Source organism: Ascidia mentula, chromosome 5, assembly GCF_947561715.1.
Source record: "Ascidia mentula chromosome 5, kaAscMent1.1, whole genome shotgun sequence".
Classification (NCBI taxonomy): domain Eukaryota; kingdom Metazoa; phylum Chordata; class Ascidiacea; order Phlebobranchia; family Ascidiidae; genus Ascidia; species Ascidia mentula.
Window position 1 is genome coordinate 16,929,984 of NC_138570.1, and position 21,198 is coordinate 16,951,181.

At 37.1% G+C, this 21,198-nt stretch overlaps 2 protein-coding genes and 2 pseudogenes across 3 annotated transcripts; 1 reads left to right on the forward strand and 3 right to left on the reverse strand.

Annotated features, from left to right (window-relative positions):
* Positions 1-1,017, forward strand: LOC145903076 (uncharacterized). Its single transcript, XM_082991161.1, has one exon. It carries the CDS (start codon positions 1-3, stop codon positions 1,015-1,017), a length of 1,017 nt encoding a protein of 338 aa, XP_082847287.1.
* Positions 1,018-4,484: 3,467 nt separating this feature from the next.
* On the reverse strand, positions 4,485-6,235 carry LOC145903262 (lysozyme g-like). The gene is made up of 5 exons (XM_082991327.1): positions 6,094-6,235; positions 5,936-6,034; positions 5,677-5,790; positions 5,458-5,540; positions 4,485-5,049 (listed from the first exon to the last, which is right to left on the reverse strand). The coding sequence occupies exons 1-5, from the start codon at positions 6,140-6,142 to the stop codon at positions 4,774-4,776; spliced, it is 621 nt and encodes a 206-aa protein (XP_082847453.1). The 5' UTR covers positions 6,143-6,235; the 3' UTR covers positions 4,485-4,773.
* A 1,611-nt stretch (positions 6,236-7,846) lies between these two features.
* On the reverse strand, positions 7,847-8,838 carry LOC145903077 (lysozyme g-like; annotated as a pseudogene).
* A 1,843-nt stretch (positions 8,839-10,681) lies between these two features.
* LOC145903079 (peroxisomal membrane protein PEX16-like) lies at positions 10,682-15,561 on the reverse strand (annotated as a pseudogene). The gene is made up of 7 exons (XR_014402631.1): positions 15,432-15,561; positions 13,291-13,424; positions 12,822-12,902; positions 12,634-12,760; positions 12,354-12,524; positions 11,818-12,025; positions 10,682-10,808 (listed from the first exon to the last, which is right to left on the reverse strand). The product of XR_014402631.1 is annotated as a peroxisomal membrane protein PEX16-like (transcript).
* Positions 15,562-21,198: the final 5,637 nt, after the last annotated feature.

A 21,198-nucleotide genomic window follows, 5' to 3' on the forward strand; every position in this document is an offset into this window, starting at 1 on the left:
ATGGAACACTTTTACTGCAAGGTTTGTGAAAAGTCGTTTGAAACGAAAGATTTACTGGAAAAGCATGACTTCATTCACACAGTGGAGAATCCATTTCTTCGCGAAAAACATCAAAGAGCATCCTTCAACATCCACAAACGAATTTATACTGGAGAAAAACCCTATAAATGCACGTTTTGTTCGAAAATGTTCTGCCAGAGTGGAAGTCTAAGTAGACACATTCGGGCTCATACTGGAGAGAAACCTTTCAAATGCACATTTTGTTCAAAAGCGTTCAAGCAAACAGCACATGTGAGCAAACACATTCGGACTCATACTGGAGAGAAACCTTTCAGATGCGATTATTGCGAAAAGTGTTTCACAGCCAAATGGACACTCAAAGACCACAAACTAACTCATACTGGAGAGAAACCATTCAGATGCGATTTTTGCGAAAAGTCGTTTAAAACGGCATCGGACGTCAAAATACACAAACGAAGTCATACTGGAGAGAAACCTTTCAAATGTACATTTTGTTCGAAAGGGTTCAACCGGAAAGGACATTTGAGTGCTCACATTCAAAGCCACACTGGAGAGAAACCTTACAAGTGCACATTTTGTTCAAAAGCGTTCAAGCAAACAGCACATCTGAGCAAACACATTCGGACTCACACTGGAGAGAAACCTTTCAGATGCGATTATTGCGAAAAGTGTTTTGTAACCAAATGGACACTCAAAGACCACAAACTAACTCATACTGGAGAGAAACCTTTCAGATGCGATTATTGCGAAAAGTGTTTCACAGCCAGATCGACACTCAAAGACCACAAACTAACTCATACTGGAGAGAAACCTTTTAAATGCGATTTTTGCGAAAAGTCTTTCAAAACGTCGTCGCAAATCAAAATGCACATCCGAACTCATACGGGTGAGAAACCTTTCAAATGCACATTTTGTTCAAAATTATTCAGTCGAAAAGGCAATCTGGGTGCGCATATTCGAACTCATACTGGAAAGTGCCCGCTGACACCCGTGTGACGGTTACCGCCTCAATTTGAGTTTAAATATTGATACATCTTTAAACTTCTTTACAGGCAGAACTTTTTCAAATATTATCTAAGAAGGCACATGCCTGTGTAAGCTTTTCTGTGAAACATTTTCAGCAGAGCGCCATGCGCATATGACACGTGTTTGTTCGTGAGAACTTTCCGGTGCTAATGTTGCATTTTTTCAATGTAAATGTGTTTTTTCTATGCATTTTGATTCATACTAATATTTCTGTTCGCAATGTCGGAAAACCTGCATCAAACCCCAAGCGTTTTCATGATCACTCCAGCCGTTCACCAAAGCTTTTCCGGCCCAACTTTCACGACTGATGATTCCGGAAACATGAAAACATTTCCAATGCAAATTTCAACACATATCGACCTTATGATTGTTTTCCCTTTAACCACTGCGAACTTGGTGTGTGTCATAGTTAATACAAACAGCATCATACTGTAGGGGCGATTAATATACCTGCTATGACCGCGGGGTCCATGTAACTGCTTGTGGCTGCCGTTAGTATGATTGACTTGTATATATTTATTGCGGTAAGATCTGTTAAAGCCAATTTAATAGAAGGCAGCAAGCCAAAAGCTACTATGGTGACCACTCTTATGAAGATATTTCGAATACGCCTGCTTGATGGTAGTAGCTTTGGCTTTCCTAATTAATGTTATCAACCCCATGCTGTTCGAACCACAGTAAATACAAACTGCTAAAGTAATTGAAGCGAAACAACTCGTCGTAAGTTAGTTTGTCACTTTTTGTATAGCCTAACTAACAATGTTAGTTTGTATTGAAAAAATAAACACGAATGCAAACCAAAACTCAAAACCTTAAAATTCAGCAAAATGGCAACATTTGGAAGACAACAGATCGACTCTTACCAAAGAGTAAACTATTCAATGATCTTTTTGCTCAAAGATGCTCTGAAGAAAGTGCGATGTAAACCCACATATTCGAATTCAAACAGAACAAAAACATTTAAGATGAGATTGTTTGCATCAAATGTTTCCTGTTAAATTCAGATGTCAAATGTCGTACACTTGGTGTGTACTTAGGAGAAAATTTCTTCATGTGCTCATTTTTTCACAAAAGCGTTTAAATAAACGCGATTTAGGCAGATATGTATACATTCACTCCGAATTGAAACGTTTCAGATGCGAAATTTGGAAAAAGGTTTGTCCAACAAATGCCCATGTCAAAACGCACAAAGGTATTCAAACTGGTAAGAAGCCATACTAGTGCAACGTATGTAATCAAGCGCTCGCCACTAAATGGAGCCTGGTCGCACACGTCCGGATACGCAATGCTGAAAACCTTTCAAGAGTAAGTTTTGTTTAAACATATTTGCCCAGACAAGCACTCGAATCTTCCACGTTTTTACCCAACCAATATACAGGATAGAAAGAAACCGTGTAAGTACAACATATGTGATATAGCTTTCACAAATTCAAGCAATCAATCCAAGCATATCCGAATCTATGATGGAAAAAAACATTATAAGTGAATTGTTGCCTTCAGTTATATGCTTATGAACATCTGTTTGTAAAAATGCTTACTATTCGAACTCACAACCATTATTTAGAAGTGTTGTTTAGTCGTATTTTTATCTAATCATTGCAACCGTCAGTTTGTCACCTCATACACTTGTTAGATTTAACCCCCCCGCTTGGAAGTTGGCACGTTTTGAGTTCTTGTCATTTCACATTCTGTGTGTTTTATTATCGCCGAACTACACCTTCTACTGCAGATAACAACCACTCCGTAAAACTTGTAATTATAGCTCCAAAACTTCTTTTTCTTCCTTTGGCACTTCAACCTTTAAATATTGATACATCATCTTTCAACTTCTTTACACGCAGAACTTTTTCCGTACTCGGAAACAGTCCTACGCATAATATCAGATGTACGAATAGGTAATTACAGAATTAGTAACGTTATTTGTTGAGATATTTGGTGTATTTTGGGAAAGGCTACATGAAACTTGGCAGGGAAACTGCATATACTTATAAGTTACTTTTACAAACCTTTTTGTCGATTTTGTGGCGTATTATGTCGTTTCAAATTGTTTCCAGACAAGCGAAAATATTTTTTTGCTTTGTAGTCACAAAAAGTATAGGACTGATTTACATTAACGCTGTAACTTTCAATTGTGAAATCATTGCTACTATAGGCAAGAAGTTCAAGCAGAAAACACAAAGCAAACAGAAATGGAACACTTTTACTGCAAGATTTGTGAAAAGTCGTTTCAAACCAAAGATTTACTGGAAAAGCATGACTTCATTCACACAGTGGAGAATCCATTTCTACGCGAAAAACATCAAAGAGCATCCATCAACATCCACAAACGAATTCATACTGGAGAAAAACCCTATAAATGCACGTTTTGTTCAAAAATGTTCAGCCGGAGTGGAAGTCTAAGCAGACACATTCGGACTCATACTGGAGAGAAACCTTTCAAGTGCGATTATTGCGAAAAGTGTTTTACAGCCAAATGGACACTCCAAGAACACAAACCAACTCATACTGGAGAGAAACCTTTCAGGTGCGATTATTGCGAAAAGTGTTTCACAGCCAAAACGACACTCAAAAACCACAAACTAACTCATACTGGAGAGAAACCATTTAGATGCGATTTTTGCGAAAAGTCTTTCAAAACGTCATCGCAAGTCAAAATGCACAAACGAACTCATACGGGTGAGAAAACTTTCAAATGCACATTTTGTTCCAAATTATTCCGTCAAAAAGGCAGTCTGGGTAGGCATATTCGAACTCATACTGGAAAGTGCCCGCTGACCCCCATGTGACGGTTACCGCGTCAATTTAAGCTCGGTTAAAAAATTCTGCTATAGAAAGAACTAATGCTGGCGCAGAATATTGCACAAAAATGTGCCAATCTCACACACCAATCGTAGTTGAACTTAAAACTGTTTTGTTATCGTGCATCTAACGATGGAACCGTTAAAAGTTTTTTTTTATGAACCGCTGTTCCACAATAAACTACCAATGTTGGTTGAATATGTTGCCTTAATTAAAAACATCCCGCTCACCGCAGCTTAGTAGTTAGCACTAGTGTTGTATGTAAAGGATAGTTGGCTCCGCAATGGTAATGTGCAACAACAAGAGTAATATGTATCACATTTTTGAAAATCCAAAATATAACAAACCTATAAGAGTTTGGAGCATCCCTGGTAAAACATTGTGCCCCAAAAGACTGTTTTGAAACTACAGCTAAAACACTATAGTAGAAAAAACTGATTTGGAATGTGGCAGGAAAAAGAAATCATAAAGCGTTAAAAGTGGTAGTTCAGTTCAAGAGAGTGCAAGATTTTTCTTACAAGGGTAAAAAAATAGCGTGTACTTTTCTAAGCATTCGAATCTTCCACGTTTTTACCCAACCAAAGGTTACGTTATATTAGAAATTGAACTAAATCATCCCACATTGTGTAAACACATTCTATTGGGAATGGTTTCCTTTTATTGAAATTCTACTCCAATGAATTTCCCATTATTAAAACTATATTTTAAGAAGAAACGGCCACAATCGCTTTCGGAGGTTGGCTCAGATAGTTTGTGTTCTGGAAGTGTGTTTATACATGCGTTCAGTTTGACAGCATCGACAATGTGAAAATTACAGTAGTTTCCAAATTTGCAACCGATAATTTGCTAAATCGAAGAATTAAATCGACATGTTCAATCACACAAATTTTCTCACAAACAAACACTTATATACTCGACAAATATTCTTTAATTGTATCCATTTTGGCGAAAAAACTGAGCTCTAGCAACGACATCATTTGAGTAATCATTATGGTTTGTTCCTTTATCCAGTTTGTCCCAGGAGCGAACGTTGCGAATGCCAAAGTTGTAAGCAGCAATTCCGCCTTGCAGTTGCTGATCAAGACTCCAGGTGGGGAATTTTGCTTGGACTTGCAGAACAAAGTTGATCAGGATATGTGTGCCTTGGAGTACGTGGGTCAGAGAATTCCAATCTCCTTTCAACTTGTGATATCGTTTGTCAATCTATAACACAACAGTTTCTTTGTCACAAATAGATGACAGAATGCTAAATTACAACGTAGAAAACATACATGTATACCTTCGTATAAAACAGCCCTCAAAAATTTACTAAATAGATTATTTTTTGTGACAGATGTGAAAGATGATTCTGAAACTTTCAAGTGCCAGATTTCAAGTGTAAAATCATTTGGACAATCAAGAACGTTCACAAATAAAACAAAAACAAGGGTTTTTAAATTTCACAGTCAACTTTTCTGTGTTTGAAACATTTCAAGCAGGGGACCATACACGTATGACACATGTTAATTCGTACGACCTTTTCGGTGGTAATTTTGTATTTTTTCATTGTAAATTTGTATCTTCTATGCATTCTGATTCACAGTTATATTTTTGTTCGCAATGTTGCATTACCTGCATCAAACCCCAGGCGTTTCCATGGTCACCCCAGCCGTTCACCAAAGCCTTTCCGGCCCGACTTTCACGACTGATGATTCCTGAAACATGAAAATATTCCCAATACAAATTTCAACACATATCGACCTTATGATTGTTTCCCCTTTAACCACTGCGAACGTAGTGTGTGTCATGGTAAATACAAACAGCATCATACTGTGGGGGCGATTAATATACCTGCTATGACAGCGGGGTCCATGTAACTGCTTGTGGCTGCCGTTAGTATGATTGACTTGTATCTATTCATTGCGGTAAGATCTGTTGAAGCCATTTCATACGAGGCCGGGACCCCTGCATTGAAAAACTACTACTGTAAAAACAAAGTACTTGAAAGCAGCAGTATATTATCTTTGGCTTTTTTATTCAAAGTTATCAACTCCATGCTTTTCGCACCACAGTAAAAAGAAACTGTCAAAGTAATTGAAGCGAAACAAACCGTCGTAAGTTAGTTTGTCACTTTTTGCTGTTTTCCAAGAAGCACCGGTTGGAGATAGGTTATCAATGTTGCCATACTTTCCATGGAAGCCAAAAGCGTCTACAAAATAAACGCAATCTTACGAAAAACCACACGTTGTACTTTCACCCACAACTTACCTTCGGTACAGTAAAGTTCAACCAAGAGAATTAGCAATAATTTGTTCATGGTTATACAGTAGTAAACTGTCAACTTCAATCCCGAGTCAGGTATGAATTAATCTAATTGTCAAGCTTCTTAAGGACGTAACAACTTCCTGGCCCGAAAGCTGGTGTGAGCAATGAGGAAGTTAGGTTGCACTGCGAATGCGAAACCTCTTTGTCTGGTGCAAAATTTTAATTAGTTGCAAATTTTGTGGCAAAAGCCTTTTCCGATATTGAAATTTCACCAAACAAAGTTTTCCAAAAAATTATCACAGACTTAATTCATGACTTGACAACCTGTTGGTTAAGCAGTTCACAGTCAGCGAAAGAGTTTTAACGTAAAAACAAAAATCATGTGAATAAAAGTACGCGCCTTAATAATGACTAATCATAACACTTGTAGCTTTAACAGCACCACACCCTTGTCTGAATTTGTTATTCTCACATCTCACTTGTATTTTGAGACCTCGCTCCGAAATGTCAGGAAAAAGGGGACTCAGCCAGCGCGTGTGATGCCAATGAACGTGTTTCAATGTAAAATTACATTTTTGCACCAAACAATGAAGTAATGCAATCTCAGTGCAACCAAACTCCCTCAAACCAGCTTTGTGGCCAGGAAGAGAATAATCATAGTTGCACAGTGGATAAATTTCATTCAGATGGCAACTAATCTTACGGTCAAGCTTCTTAAGGACGTAAAAACTTCCTGGTCACAGTGCTGGTGCGAGTAATAAGAAAGTTAAGTTGCAGTGCAATTGCAAAATCTGTTTGTCTGGTGCAAAATTTTAATTAGTTGCAAATTATGCGCAAAGGCTTTTTCCGTTATTTAAATTTCACTACGCAAAGTTTTCCAAAAAAGTTATCGCAACCGAGGTAATATCGCAAACCCACAAACGAACAATCAACAAGATTTAATATATGACCAACAAACCTGCTGGTTAACAGTTTACTGTAAGTGAAAGAGTTTTACCGCGAAGTGTTTCAACAAAGTAACCTGCACTACATTATTTTTTCATACTAACCAATGCTATTCCAAGCTTAAAATTTGTTTTAAACTCTTTACAAATCAATGACAGTTGATTAACTCTAGGTTAGACTGCTTTATAGTCGTCATCTAAAGGAACCTTTAAATAACGCCACACTTATTTCCTGCCAACTTTCTAATTTAAACTTTTGTGGGCGTCAACAACGTCCACGTGACGTAGTTAAACGAAAGTGGTCCGACCTCAAAATGCTGTATCCACAGCGTCGTCTTGCGTTTTATAAACCGATCAAACTAAACATCAGTTGTACAAAGGCAACATACCATTGAAATTGTGATTCAAACTCGTAATGCGGTTACGTATTTTGGGATGAGATTTCAACAATGTTGCACGGCGCATAAATGATCACTGGGCACCAGCAGTGATAACAAACACTTCATCCGATCATTTACATCATTACATGAATATAAATTGACTCAGTCTTCCAATTAATTTTATTTGCAAATCGCATCACACGCTGAATTATATTTCACAATAGGACAACAACGCACCAAAGCAGCATGAAGACTACAATATGTTCCAAGCGGTTAAGACTAATCAATATTGCGAAAGTCATACCACAACATCCACCATACATCACTTACTTTGTAACCAATTTAACTGAGCAACTACGCATCACTGAAAACTAAAATATAGGCCTAGGTCGAAATTTAAAATCGACACCACTTCAAACATACAATCAACTATTAGTCTTTGTATCCCTTTTCACGAAAGTACTGGGCTCTGGCCACTACGTCGTTGGCATAATCGTTTTTACTTGTTTCCATGTCGAAATTTCTCCACGAGCGGACGTTTGGCTTCCGAAATTGTAGCAGGCAACACCGGCTTGAAGTTGACGATGCGAAGACCAGTCGGGAAATTTCCTTTCCATTTGCTTGTTACAATCGGCCAAAATTTTAGCAGCCTGGGAGATGTGATCTTTGGAGTTCCATGCACCCTTTGTGGTGTGGTGTCGCTTGTCAATCTAAACCAAGTGGTTTGTATCTTTATTGTGCATGTAATATATTTTTTTGTTTTTGTCAAAACCAAGTGATGGCATTTTAGGCACTTCAGTTGCAAGGAAAACTTGACTAACATCAGTACAGATTTTTTAACAAATAAATAGCAGTAGCAGTTTGAAAGAACCCAAACCTAATTGTGTAAATCTTATAGACTCGCCTGCATCAGTCCAAATGCGTTACCTCTGTCACCCAACCCGTTCTTTAACATTCTTCCCCCTCGACTCTCCCGGCTCATAATACCTACTGCGATAAAGCTTCATTTGAAACCCCACATATACCTAGATGAGTTAAAAATACTCAAGCTTCATTATCAAGCGCAATACCTGCCACTAGCGCAGGGTCGACGTCGTTTTTTCTTGCAGCACTCAATATCGACGATTTGTATCGGTTTACGTCTTCAAGGTCCGTAGATGCCATTTTTCTTGAAGCGCGAACTCCTGGATAATGGGATGTGAGTGACAACGGTTGCAGTGACGTTCATGGACTTGTACGAAAATGTACGAAAAGTACGAAAGTCGATCACCTCTTGCTGTTTGAAAGGACGCACCGGTGGGATGCAACTTATTAATGTCGCCAAACAAACCTGGACGGGGTGTCGTGTTCCTTTGACCACCGACTGAAAAACTTAAAGCCAACCCTTGGCCAGCACTTACGGTTCTTGTTCCAAAACACGACATTCGGCAACAGTGTGTGCAAACGCCCAAGCAAACACGGTAACATTTACCTCATTTAATAAAATTGCATGGATGCCAAAAACATTAATGCAATTGTTACGTTATTTGACAAAAACATTGACTTACTTACTTTGAGAGCAAAGAACCACAAAAAGAGTGAAAATATGCATCTTCATTGGACCGGTAAATATCTTTTCCGTAATCCGAAACAATAAACTCAGTCAATGCCTAGCCTACCAAAGCTCATACCATGGTATCTTTCTAATCGAAACGGTTTCCAAAGGCACTTACCCCACTCTATCTTCTAGTTTCGCATTGAACTAAGCATATACATAAAAGCTTTCAAAAACCCAAGTGGAATCACTTCATTGATAGTGCAAGTAATGTGGTTGTTTAACTATACACATTTAAAGGACTATTACAGGAACCATCAAATAGTATTTGAGGAGCTCAATGATAACCTCGAATGCTTCACGCAACAGTTCAAAAGCGAGATGTTGTTTTCGCCGTGTAACACCTAGTTGAGTGTTGCAAAGTAACAAAAGGGATGGACTATCGAAAATTTTGATATCGCTTACGATTTTTTCATTTAAACTATACCCGTAAATTACGGAAAGGTGCTCACGTTCTACCTGGAATGCGGTCGCGTACCATCGGTGGTAAACGTACCACCGGTTGGGAAACATTGACTTACGCTATAAGAGAAAATTGCCCTGTCACCAAGCGCCCACCAATCGATCTTTTATTTCCTAGCGCCCCCCAATCGCCCATTTGGTCTCCAGCGTCCCCTGTACGATTGCAAACGCCCCCAGTGGGGCGTTGGCGCCCACTTCGAAAACCACTGCTTTACAGTATTATGTAAACCACCTTCGCAAACAACTTGCGGCAAAGCCTTAGGCATGCGTGTTGCCACAGAGTGCATGGAATGTAACGGCAGATGCTAAACCGGTTTTGAGTGATTTTTTGGGATTGTTTAGGCAAGCTCATTTGTTCGGCGTATATTTTTGCAACAACCTGGCGTGGCTCTGTAAAATATTCCTGGTGTTGCTAATTTTTAATTAAAAAGCTGTTCCACGACATTTGTCATTCACCACCCAAAACTTGTTTTTGTAAAATTATCAATTAACTCTACTCTTGCTGCCAAGCATTGCAAAATCTTTAATTCAGTTTAACAACAGAGACCGACTCGACTGTAAAACGACTTCAAAGAACAGGTAGGCGTTCATCTAATTCATATCAAAACAAGTATTGCTTACCTCAATCTATTTTCCTGAAACTTTAAAGTGATGCCTTATATGTACATGCATATAGCAAGAAATAGTTTTAAACTGTACAAACGTACATATTTGTTCTTGTAGTTGCGGCAAAAAAGCATTAAAAGTTGCAATATTTTCCGCCATTAACACAACATACTGTTTCAAACGCAGAAAAATCATGTATAAAAATTAAGAACAGTAAAAACCCTTCAGAATACCCTTAAAGTTGATGCTTTAATCCAGAAGAAACGTCAGTGAGAGGTGAAACACCACTAAGTGGATTTTTTTACATCAACAATAACTGCACTTTTATAAACATTCTTTTACAACACGACATAATTACAAAAAAGTGAAATTACTCCGCAAAAGGCACAACAACACATAAAAATTACAGATTCACAATTTGAAAACAATCTTCCAAAGAAAACAGAAACTCAATTGATATTGATCAAACAACACCTTGTACCACAGGCAGTGACACACAACTTTCTGATACACTGCAAACCCAATACTTGATTTTTACAATTTTGTCCAATATAGGTAATTAATTGTCATTAGTCCAACAAATAAACAAAGCCGTCAATGAGGAGTTAATCACACCAAGTGTAGAAGTAAACTCTTTGCCATGCTGGAAGATATTTGGAGAGGGGATCAAATATTTATCTTGCCAGAGGAACAGTTTTGGACAGGTAAGCAAAAAGTTGAAGAAGTTTGGGTCTAGACAAAATTGTAAAAGTGTATTGGTGACAGTGCTGTTTGGGTAAGGTTGCATTAACAATTGCGTGTACACAGCCAACTCAAATATAATTTTTCATTGACTCACATTTGCTGACAGTGTATCATACAGCTAACATGCTCTGCACAACTATGTAACTGAAGGACTGATAATACACTTAAGTCTTTTACTCATGACTAGCACCTTGCACTTTCTGCACTAAGAATGTTTTTTTTCTTGTTCCTGATGGAATGATCATTGTTTTCAAGAAAACATTTGGGCATCACACCCCACGAAGTTTATCTTATTTTACCTTATCTTAAGCTCCTATATAAACTTCAGGCATTTATCCCAAAATCTGCAGCACTGTTTGTCACCACACATGAAATTGTTTTATTCTCCTAGTAAATAGCTCATTTCATTACGTCCCACACTGCACAAAATGCAATAGCTGATATTTTTGCAATTGACAATACCTGCATTTGTACTGAGTAAACAAGTCTACCTAACGCTTCCTTATTGAAAGACTGGTTCCTTAATTTTGCCAGAATCTAGCCCTCAACGAGGCGTTGTTTATTACACCAATTTAAGCATAGCTTTCTTGTGGTTTGGTGCAAAAACTTGGAGTTGACTATTCTAAACAGGAAAGCCAAAGCTATTATGCTGTTAATCATCCTTAGTAGACATTTCGGACAGTGCTGTGTTCATCATCAGTATATCTTAGAAATGAGATACAACATTTCTACAACTTTCTTGTGGTTATATGCAATTTTGTATTTGCAGAAACTGAGATTGCTCGTAAAAGTGAAACTGATTTTTTTAATTTGTTATCCACCAGCTGATTTCAATCCAAAACTTTCTGTTTTAAATTAATACTACCTTAGTAGTGATATTGTGTATAATAATACAATAAAACTTGATTAGACATTAACGAAGATCAATATTAACCCTTTAACAACCAATGCCATAAATTTTTCATACCCTACATGATGTATACCACAAAACACTTACCCAGTTGTTTTGTCAAACACTGGAGATCTGAGCAAGTAGAGCAGGAGGTTGGCATATCTTCTCTGCAACTCTTTTTCTTCCAAAGGATTCAACTTCTTGTTAGTCAACCTGTTTTCTTTGGTAAGCAATACATGCGAGGAGGCATCAGTTGCAAGGGCTGTTACCCATGGCAGGAAAGACTTTGTCCCAAAAGCAGCAGTTGCCAATACTATGATTTGTTATTAAGGAATTTACTTTTGTAAATACTATCATTTGTTATTAAGGATTTGTACATTGGTCAGTGTGTTTAACGCAGACATACACTTGAGTGCAAAAAGCAAGTGTTATTCAAATAAATAACAACAAAGTATATAACGATCTTAAGTTGACCAGTCACATGTGCATTGTGATAAAGTTTAACCACCACAGCCATAATCATGTAGAAAACCAATTATAGATTTTACCAAAGTAACCTTGGATACATTTACCTTCATTAGTAAAAAATAAACAACAAGAATGAATATAGTAAATTTTCACAAAGCAGTTATTAAGGATACAGTGAATCATTGGTCGAACTGAGTAGAGAAGTTCACCAACAATCTGAGTTTTGTTGAGAGCTGTTGGTGGCAACTGTACATTAACTTTGTTGCAAGAATGTGAGTCATCACAACTATCCAGTGTTCTAAACTTGTGACCAGTTCTTGGACCAACGAAAAACACATTTGATTCTGCCAACAAATACATTTTTTAGCCATTTTTGGACAAAAAACACTTCAACATCAAACTATTTTTTCTAGTTTTTCTGAAAAGAACAATTAGTTTCTTTCTTTTCACTACCTTGGCTTGAAGATGAAGGCTCATTGTGTGACACTCTTGAAACAGCTGCTCCTTTCGATGTGAGTGACAAAGAGGATATTTTTACACCTCCCTCGAATATTAACAACAAAACACATCTCAGAATGACCTGAAAATATTGGTACTGACTGTTCATCCCACAACACAATTAAGAGATAAAAGACAATTACTTTTACAAGACATAGCACTGATATAACTGCCCATCTAGAACCAGGCCCACCAGTTCGAACTGCAGCTATTTCAAGAAAAGCCTGTAAATAAATCAGTAATACATAAAACCACATTTAAAAATGTATAACATAACTGAATTACAATTTTAGTTTTTTGTCATCCTAAACATTAAATTGTACTTTATTGCTAATTTTACAGTACATCATGTAAGGCCCTGTATTTTTGACTGCTATAGTATCTGGGGTATTTTTTATAACAGACTGGTTTTTGAAACAGTTTTAATAACGCGAGCTACTTCATCAAGTATAAGTAGAGCAACAAAAGCATGTGATTGTAATAAACAATATATACAGACTACTCCTTTTATTACAGTCAAACAAATAAAACTCTTGATGTACTACAGTGGAATATATGCAGAACTGCTCAATTTAAAACATATTGAACATAGAGTTTGTAGGGGTTATATACCTGAGAAAATTCAATCACTGTGAGGACCTGGTTTAACTTTTCAACAAAATTGCTGCCTTTCTCAACTGTAAAGAAATCCTTGGATTTTTGTATGTGTGAGTTGACATATGAAAATAGGTTACAGGTGGATGAAACTAAAAACAAAATACAGAATTTAGAAACACTCACAGATTCGTTTTTAGTTTTGATAATAAGGCAGTTAGTTTTCTGTTTTAAACCAATATGACCAATTTAACTGCATTATGGGCAATTATTCTAAAAAACACAAAATAAGAAAGACATAAAACTATTTTCTGCTTTATTAACTTTTTGCAAGTGTTTCATGCTACTGCATGACAAGGCAGGATTACCACAAAGGTCCTTAATTGGCAATTAATGTAGCTATCACATCAACATTGTTTGGTTTGCAACCACAGACATAGCAGCTATAGCCCAGATTGGAAAGTTTGTTTTTTGCGCAGAGGATTTTGTTACCATAGGGATGTCAGTTGACAAAAAAAAACGCCAGTTAACAAAACTTTGAACGCGGGTTACTCGGCCACCTTACGAGGTAGCGCCATGATTTTTTTACACGATACAGATCATAGGCTGATCTTTCCAACGACACCAAAATTATTGGAAAAAATGTATTCATATTCGATTATTAATATCATATGCGTATTTTGACATAAGTCGCGAAAACAAGATTCGCTTCGCTAAATTTTAAAGCATAACATTCTACGCGCTAAACCCTTTCAAACGATATCAAAACTTTTGAAAAATTCGCAGGGGCATGTGCAGAAAAATGAATTTATATTTTTGAAACATGAAAAAATATCGATTTTACCTTAATAACTTTTTTTATCGTTATGGCCCAAGTTTCAATTTACAACCATACGAAAGCTCAAAAATCAAGCTTTCCAAAAATATCAAACATGTCTAAAAACACATTGAGCTGCCGCTGTACGAGCGAACATTTGAAACCTTTCCGGGCGAACATTTGAAACCTTTCCGGGCCGTAGGATTTTTTTAAATTTTGCACAGAGCTTGCCTGGAGCATGCAGATGAACGCGGTATAAGTTAAAATCCCAACAGTTTTCAAGTTTCCCAGCGAAATGAACTTAACTTAATTGCAGGTCACCGGCTATCACGACATAGAGCCCTTTACGCACGTATAAGCTGGGCACAAAGCTTCTCGTACAGGCGAACATTTGAAACCTTTCCGGGCCGTAGGATTTTTTTTAATTTTGCGCAGAGCTTGCCTGGAGCATGCAGATGAACGCGGTATAAGTTAAAATCCCAACAGTTTTCAAGTTTCCCAGCGAAATGAACTTAACTACAGGTCACCGGCTATGACGTCATTGAGCCCTTTACGCGCGTACAGGTTGGCGACAAGGCCTATCGTACAAGCGAACATTTGAAACCTTTCCGGGCCGTAGGATTTTTTTATATTTTACACAGAGCTTGCCTAGAGCATGCAGATGAACGCGGTCATTTACCCTCGTATACGCTAGTGACATGGCTAAAACATAACTTGCTCATTCAGGCGTTAACGAAGGTTATCGGTATGTTCCAAGTATTCGAAAATAAACATGACTTCATGGACATTGCCTCTCTTTGCTTTAGTGGTGATGGATACGATTTGTTTTAGTAAGTGCCGGTATTGGTATAAAGCCACTACACCACGTCAAGGTTCCGGCAATCGTAGTGGTTTTATTTTGCAGATAAAACAACATTTGGACGCAAGTGTATCCAAATGAAGAAAATAACTGATTTGAATCAAAGCAATATAATTACTCTAAAATATCGTTACGGCAAACACAAATATAATTAAAAAAAATATGTGAATGGATTCCTTAATTAACGTATGGTGGGCGGGGTCTCTGTAGCGGGAAAATTAAAACCTTGTCTATACAGTGTCGACCCGGGTAACACTGCTTATTGCCCAGTATACTTAGATTAACCAATAAATCAAAATAACAAAAAAAAAAAATCTACTTTGCATTTTTAAATATAAAGCGATGGTTTAGAACCGACCCTTCTACATGTTTCCTCGTAGGCACTGTTACCCACACTCATAAAATAACCAATTAATGACTCAAAGTACAAAATGTTATTAAAAAAAAAATTAAAATTCAGTGTCTCATCTTTCGACATCTTACTGATCATACTTCCTTGCACAATCAAATCTGGTTTTAAATCTCGGCCGCAAAACGATTCCCGGAAAACCTGACTACCAACAAGTCGTTGTCGCACGAGACGACGACAAAACGAGTATTCAACGAATCGCATTATATTGTTCATTTCATCTTGAGAGATTTTAAGGTGTGAAAAGTGTTTATTGTAGTTTATCAACACATTTTTTTTCCGTGGTAATATAAACATAGGCGGTAACATTCCGGTAGATCTTTTCCTTGCTCAAAAGATTTTCACAAAATCCCATTAATTTGTTTATAAACGAAGTCATATGATTGTTTTATTGCGGGGGTCAATTTCGTAACATCCGAAATTACAATACTTCTTCCATCATTTTAACTTATACCGCGTTCATCTGCATGCTCCAGGCAAGCTCTGTGCAAAATTTAAAAAAATCCTACGGCCCGGAAAGGTTTCAAATGTTCGCCTGTACAAGAGGCCTTGTGGCCAGCCTATACGCGCGTTAAAGGCCCTATGACGTCATAGCCGGTGACCTGCAGTTAAGTTCATTTCGCTGGGAAACTTGAAAACTGTTGGGATTTTAACTTATACCGCGTTCATCTGCATGCTTCAGGCAAGCTCTGTGCAAAATATAAAAAAATCCTACAGCCCGGAAAGGTTTCAAATGTTCGCCTGTACGAGAGGCCTTGCGGCCAGCCTATACTCGCGTAAAGGCCTCTATGTCGTCACAGCGGGTGACCTGCAGTTAAGTTCATTTCGCTGGGAAACTTGGAAACTGTTGGGATTTTAACTTATACCGCGTTCATCTGCATGCTCCAGGCAAGCTCTGTGCAAAATTAAAAAAAATCCTACGGCCCGGAAAGGTTTCAAATGTTTGCCTATATCAATCGACTTCTCCATTTTATGCTTTGTGTCAGTTCGCATCCAAATTAACAAGTATTGCTGCTTCAGTATATACATTTTGTGAAAACAAAATAGTGTGAATTGTTGCCAAAGTTACATTGATGTTTTTGAATGGTAATTATGCTCTAATTTGTGCATATACTTGTGTTTTGTTTTTGGTAAATCCATTGAAGTTGTATTCAGTCATGCGTGAAAAATATTTCGTTGATATAAAAAAAAATTTCGCCGAAATTACAGCAGTCAAATAACCACGCTCATTCTGGCAGAATTCTGGCAGAATAATTTTGCAAATTTGCCACATTTTGCAAGGTACAACAGGCATTTACTCAAAAATTAGTTTCTTTTGGATTAGAATCAAATTACAGAGATGAGCAAGCAGTTCAAACCTCAAAAAACATTTAAACAAATTTTTTCGCAGCTGTATCAATCAAAAAAATCGCGAATTAAAAAAATCGCCTGGTTTTGCGATTCAGCATAATGGCGGCATGCAAAAAACTTCCCTAATACAAAGAATTCTGCTCGGCGTTCTTGCAATAGGTGCCAATATTGACCAATATCACGAGAACGGAAATTTAATGCTCTACCACATGCAATTAACAAATTTGAAATTAAGGTGCCGGATGACCTTCAAATCGCCCATCGAAGACGACCCGCTTTTTGCGAATCAGCAGCATAATGGCGTAATGTCGGCATGCGAAAAACTTCCCTATTAAAACAATTCTGCTCGGCGTTCTTGCAATAGGTGCCAATATTGACCAATATCACGAGAACGGAAATTTAATGCTCTACCACATGCAATTAACAAATTTGAAATTAAGGTGCCGGATGACCTTCAAATCGCCCATCGAAGACGACCCGCTTTTTGCGAATCAGCAGCATAATGGCGTAATGTCGGCATGCGAAAAACTTCCCTATTAAAACAATTCTGCTTGGCGTTCTTGCAATAGGTGCCAATATTGACCAATATCACGAGAACGGAAATTTAATGCTCTACCACATGCAATTAACAAATTTGAAATTAAGGTGCCGGATGACCTTCAAATCGCCCATCGAAGACGACCCGCTTTTTGCGAATCAGCAGCATAATGGCGTAATGTCGGCATGCGAAAAACTTCCCTATTAAAACAATTCTGCTCGGCGTTCTTGCAATAGGTGCCAATAAAAGATTCAATTTTGTGCTTCATCCCCTTGAACATTTTGATGGTTTTTCAACTAAACTTTTCACAGCACCCTGCACCAAACATCTGACTGACTGAGAAGAGCAAAAATTTGCACTAAAACTGCACCAAACACGCTGAAAATCGCCCTGGCTTCACCACGTTACTTCTTGCTTATTAAACAGAAAATTGACCCCAATGCATCACCGGTTGCCTTGTGACGAAACTGAGACTCTCTATGACGCAGGAGTACAAGACGGGCATTCCCCGCGGGCAAAACTATTTTAATAGAATTGCTGATATGCGGTCTTTAGACCTATTTTGATAAAATAAAGTTTGGTCCTGGCATTGAAATTCGTTTTGGTCGAAGATTGCCTTTCTTTCTGTTTGTCCCTTATGACGCAATGACGTTGATGTGGACATATTTCACGCGTTATCGTTTGACTGTACTGTTGCATTCTATTACGATTCGATCTCAGATACCGAAGGGTTTATCAACTCGTATGGATTCGTGGTACCTAACATGAAAATTTTATCAACCCCTCTCCTATTATCTCCTGACTCCCCTACCAATGACACATTTGCAGGAATTTGTCAGGTGTAGTATGAACTACACTACATATTCAATTTTCTTTTCCCTCAAAAGTAACCATCACAATTCAACTTTTTCTTTTTTTTCGAACTGAATACGACCTGCACAGAAAATAGAGCATATTTTTTTTACAGTATTTTGTCACAGAAATCAATTATGCAACGCATGTCACAGGATAAACAGTAAATACATATGTTTGTGTGTATTGGAAAAAATAGTATTTAGCGTTATGTATGTCACATATCTCTAAAATTTGTTGCCATTTTATCCAAAGAGCACATGAAAAAGAAACGTAGAAAGCAATCCATCATCTAAACATGTAGCAAAAATGTTTTGTATTTGTTTACACCAAGGGTGGACAAACTGCAGTCCGCAAATCAACATTTTGTAGCATGTCGAAGGCTGCTACGTGGCCCGGCCCCGGAAGTCAACAAATACAATTTTTTACAAATAAAGTTGTGTATTATTGCCAAGTTTGCTGATATGTGCAAATGTACATGATTGAACACATGTTGTACTTGCATACTGCCAAAGTTATAAATTTAGAAGGCTTATTGGTCAATATGGTCAAATTTGGTCAATATTGGCACCTATTGCAAGAACGCCGAGCAGAATTGTTTTAATAGGAAATTTTTCGCATGCCGGCATTACGCCATTATGCTGCTGATTCGCAAAAAGCTGGTCGTCTTCGATGGGCGATTTGAAGGTCATCCGGCACCTTAATTTCAATTTTTGAGTAAATGCCTGTTGTACCTTGCGAAATGTGGCAAATTTGCAAAATTATTCTGCCAGAATTCTGCCAGAATGAGGGTGGTGTCAAATATCATGCATGTGGGCGTAGATTTTATTGAAGTATATACCAACGATTTTTGGTCAGATATGTTTTGTTAGGATTTTATGGAAATTTTTGTCAATGAAACAAATTTGATGGCACGGCTCATTAGGTGATATTTTATTCTAATTTTGATGATGAGCAGAGCTTAGTTGAGCAGTTTGTATGTTAGATCAAATACATATAGTTAGTCAATTGGGTAATTGTCGGACAGTTAAAGTTATGGGGTAATTAGTGGACGCTACCAAAGGAAAAAACCTATGGTTCCCTCAAACTTTATCTGGTGCATGTGGTAAGTTGGAAGCCTGCAGTAGTTAAAAATACCATGTTTTGTTTCTTCTGTTAAACACTGATAAAAAATAGAATTTTTTGTGAGGGGGATTCATTTCACGTAAACTTTTTCAAACTAAGTGCATATGGTAATTTGTTAAAGTTTAGCAGTGTTTTAATGATTTGAAATTTCATTTAGGAAACACTGGCAGGTCAAGCCCTAAAATTTTCAATGAAGGTTAAACTCAAACATCTACCTAGTATGTCCTCTTAGAAAAATGCATCTAATATTTACCCCATGCACATTTTTACATTCAGGGGTAATTATTAGACACTGACACTCTGTATTAATATCATAGTACCAACTGTTTTGAGTGGTTACAACCAGAATTAATGCAATATAGGGATGTGGGATGTGGGTAAATCAAAATAACAAGTTTGGATGATTCAAATTCTAAGCTATTCAAATCTAAATTCTAATTTAAGATTGAATAATAGGATTTAGTTTTGTAACTTTTCCTTAAATTTAATCACATTAATTGTTCACCTATTTCCTGTGTATAAATATGGCTTCAATGTCATGTAACAATATTAAGAGATTATTACACTCATGCAGACCTTCGAAAACAGTCAATTATTCTATTATGCAACCAGCAAAAACAGAATGTTATGCAGTATTTTGGATTCGAATAAACTATGGACAGTAAAAACTTAAATTATCTGCCAACATAGTTGCAAGTGACTGATACTTTCATTTTTAAAGGGATGTATCAGGTTTTACCCAACACAAAGCAAAACGAAATAATTCTAGATGTAATGTCAAAATTTGCAACGTTGGTGAAAAACGTCCGATAATTAGCCCATTTGACTATAGTGTTTTACTTGTTTGAGTATTACTCAAATGATTATGCCATTGTTGATTCAGCATATGAGTCCATAGCTGAAACCTCGACATTTTCTAAATCACACCTATTCATGGTTGGAGTCAATTGATTGGACTTTCACATTGGGCTGAGTAGAATACAACTTGGTGGAAAATACTAGCATAAAATTTTACCAATTCTGTATATGGTTGTTTTCACTAGATGGTTGTTTTGCTAATGGATGCTTTGGCAATTGGATTAACACTTAACTTTTCTTGGGTTCTTTTGTTTACTTGTGGCAAATCCAAGTTTCATATATGCTTTTTTGAATGCTATGCATGACTGCACATGACAAAGAAAAACAAATTAATGCAAATAAACAAACATAATAATTATAATATATAGTACCAGTAAAGGTTGTATCAGTTTTTGTTCGATTTTCAAGGTCATTTTACTATTTTAAAACTGCAGAAATTACTTTTTTTTTCATTGAAATTTTTCCCTTTAATGGACCAGTGTGACAAATTTGTCATGTTTCAAAAACCCAAACTCCCCACCCCAAATTACAAATATTTCTTACGCAGGTATATAAGTCTCTCATTGCCACACCAAATTATTTTTTTCTTTAAATTTAATAATTCTGTCCATAGATGGTTAAGAACATCTGTTTGTAAAATGCTTATGATTAAAACTCACAACCATTATTCAGAAGTGTTGTTTAGTCGTATTTTTATCTAATGATTGCAACCGTCAGTTTGTCACCTCGTGCATTTGTTAGATTTAAACCCCCTGCTTGGAAGTTGGCACGTTTTGTGTTCTCGTCATTTCACTTTCTGTGTGTTTCATAATCGCCGAACTGCACTATCCACTGCAGATAAAAACCACTCCGTAAAACTTTTAATCGCAACTCCAAAACTTCTTTCTCTTCCTTTGGCACTTTAACCTTTAATATTGATACATCTTTCAACTTCTTTACACGCAGAACTTTTTACGTACTCGGATACACTCCTACGTATAATATCAGATATACGAATATGTAATTACAGAATTAGTAACGTTATTTGTCGAGATATTTGGTGTATTTTGACAAAGGCCACATGAAACATGGCAAGGAAACTGCATATACTCATAACTTACTTTTACAAACCTTTTTGT

Bases quoted from the DNA above. Each gene is read 5' to 3' on its own strand.
- LOC145903076 (XM_082991161.1), top strand. From the start codon at position 1: ATGGAACACTTTTACTGCAAGGTTTGTGAAAAGTCGTTTGAAACGAAA.
- LOC145903262 (XM_082991327.1), bottom strand. From the start codon at position 6,142: ATGAACAAATTATTGCTAATTCTCTTGGTTGAACTTTACTGTACCGAA. The intron at 5,791-5,935 runs GTTTGTTTCGCT...TTTTCAATGCAG, and splicing joins TGACAAACTAACTTACGACG to GGGTCCCGGCCTCGTATGAA. The intron at 5,050-5,457 runs GTAATGCAACAT...GTTGTGTTATAG, and splicing joins ACGCCTGGGGTTTGATGCAG to ATTGACAAACGATATCACAA.